Source organism: Chaetura pelagica, unplaced genomic scaffold (assembly GCF_000747805.2).
Source record: "Chaetura pelagica isolate M959 unplaced genomic scaffold, ChaPel_1.0 scaffold147, whole genome shotgun sequence".
Classification (NCBI taxonomy): Eukaryota; Metazoa; Chordata; class Aves; order Apodiformes; family Apodidae; genus Chaetura; species Chaetura pelagica.
This window is the reverse complement of record NW_009954194.1, coordinates 3,630,112-3,632,151: the sequence shown is the minus strand read 5'-3', so window position 1 is coordinate 3,632,151 and position 2,040 is coordinate 3,630,112. Positions and strand designations below refer to the sequence as shown.

The 2,040-nt window shown below is 56.0% G+C and overlaps 1 protein-coding gene across 1 annotated transcript in view; it reads right to left on the bottom strand.

The window, feature by feature from the left end:
* Positions 1–238: 238 nt before the first annotated feature.
* The window catches only part of MSX1 (msh homeobox 1), an 11,076-nt gene continuing 9,274 nt past the window's right edge, over positions 239–2,040 (bottom strand). Inside the window, exon 3 of the mRNA XM_010003138.1 lies at positions 239–806. Coding sequence (XP_010001440.1) covers positions 239–806 — 568 coding nt within the window. The remainder of the gene's footprint in view (positions 807–2,040) is intronic.

Here is a 2,040-nt window from a genome sequence, read left to right as displayed (position 1 = left end):
TGCCTCAGGTTTCTGCCAGCCAGAAACCAGAGCAGCTCCCAGGACTGCTGAGGAGTGTGGAACGGGGGAAAATAGCATCACAGAGGGAAGCAGAGGCTGAGCAGAGCTGGACTAGAGAAGTCTCTGCCACGGGGTCCATGGAGAAGGCCGCAGCAAGGAGCCAGAGGAGTAGGGAGGGAGTGTGCGAGGGGCCAGCAGGAGCAGAGAGCCGGCAGGCTGGGCTCGACAGGGCTCAGCTCTATGTGAGGTGGTACATGCTATATCCCACATGTGCTGTGTACAGTCCCACAGGAGCCACGGGCAGCCCTGCCCGCTGGAAAGGGCTGGACGCCCCGTAAAGAGAGGCACTGGCCACGGCTGGGCCGCCCAGCGGGAAGGAGATGCCAAAAGCAGCGGGCGGGAGCATGGGCTTGGCTGCCATCTTCAGCTTTTCCAGTTCAGCCTCCTGGAGCCGCTTGGCCTTGGCACGCCGGTTCTGGAACCAGATCTTCACCTGGGTCTCGGTGAGGCTGAGAGAGCTGGAGAACTCGGCGCGCTCGGCGATGGACAGGTACTGCTTCTGCCGAAACTTCCTCTCGAGGGCCAGCAGCTGCGCCGTGGTGAAGGGTGTCCGGGGCTTCCTGTTTGTCTTGTGCTTGCGCAGGGTGCAGGCCGGGGGGCTCAGCCGCCCTGCGCCGGGCAGCAGTCGGAGGAGAGTGGGAAGGAGAGAGACAGCTCGGTTAGCAGTGCCCGAACCCGCACGCCCCGCAGAGTTCCCCGTCCCCCCCCCCAGCAGTCGGGGTGCAAAGAAAGGGGAAACTAAGGACCTGCTCAAAATGAACCCAAAAACTCCAGGGCTGCCTAGGGCACGCTTCGAATGTTTCCCGTCCCAGTGAAGAAAGCGGGTGCTTTATGAACAAATTAGATTTTTCAAGATTCCCGGGATCGAAATCGCTCCACAGCAGGAACCCTTCTGACTCCATGGGAATCTCGGCAAAGGACAGGAGTCAGACACCTACACACACCCTTCCACCACCTGCCTTAAGAGACACAAATTAAAGTAGTGACCTTCAAAAAAATTATATATATTCTTGTCCTTTTTATTGGATTACGGAAAAACAAAATAAAATAAAACGAGCCAGCTTCTCAGCTTCACACTCTCTTCATTAGGCCCTTGGGAACTGGATTAAGCATGTAATTAATTACAAGCTCTGAACGCACACTCAGCCTTTATCTACCGCTCTTTTTTTTTGGTACTATCTTTCTAAGGGTCTTCAACCTCGCTCTACTCCAGGTTTACTAAAACCCAAAAAGTTTTACTTTGCAATTTAAATAGACTAAACCATTGCGACACTCTACTGCTTTCGCAAAACCTGCCTCGTTTTAAGGGACAGAGTAAGCGGGTCTCTTCGCAGGTCTGCTAGAGCACCCAAAACACTGCGGAGACCCTCAGCCCAAACTCGCCCCTTCCCACGGGAGCGGGATGAGGCCGAGGGCAGCCGGCCCGGGCTGTCCGGCCCCGGGCTCAGTGTAGCCGCTGAAGAGGATTATCGGGCTTTTCTGATCTCGGCCCTCCCGCTGCTATTTTTGTTTTAGATCTCGCCGCAATAAAGCATCAGTAGCTGCGGCTCTTCTGACTTTTAGAGATGCAACACTTGGGAAAGCAGCCGGAGCGGCTGAAGCCCGAAGGCGTCTCGCCTGGGAGCCCGACCTGTGCGGATCCTCACAGAACTATTTGAGCGGCTTTCGAAAAAAACACCGCGGAACCCGAATCAGGCTTTGCGTGACGGCTTCAAGCCCCAAGTTAAACGAACAGGCAGGCCGGGTCGTTTCTTACTTTATTTTTCCCCCCTCTCAGGTTAACGTTTGACACAAGATCCCGCCCTGGCGCGGCCACTCGTCCTTCGCAGTCATCATCGGACGCTACCCCAGCTTCCCACACACTTGAACTAGTTCAACATTTTGAACAGGCCAAAGCGGGCCGGCAGAGAGCGCGAACCGCAGGGAAAAACATACCAGGAAGGGCCGGGTGACCGCGAGAGGAAATCCCCGTCCTGCCCC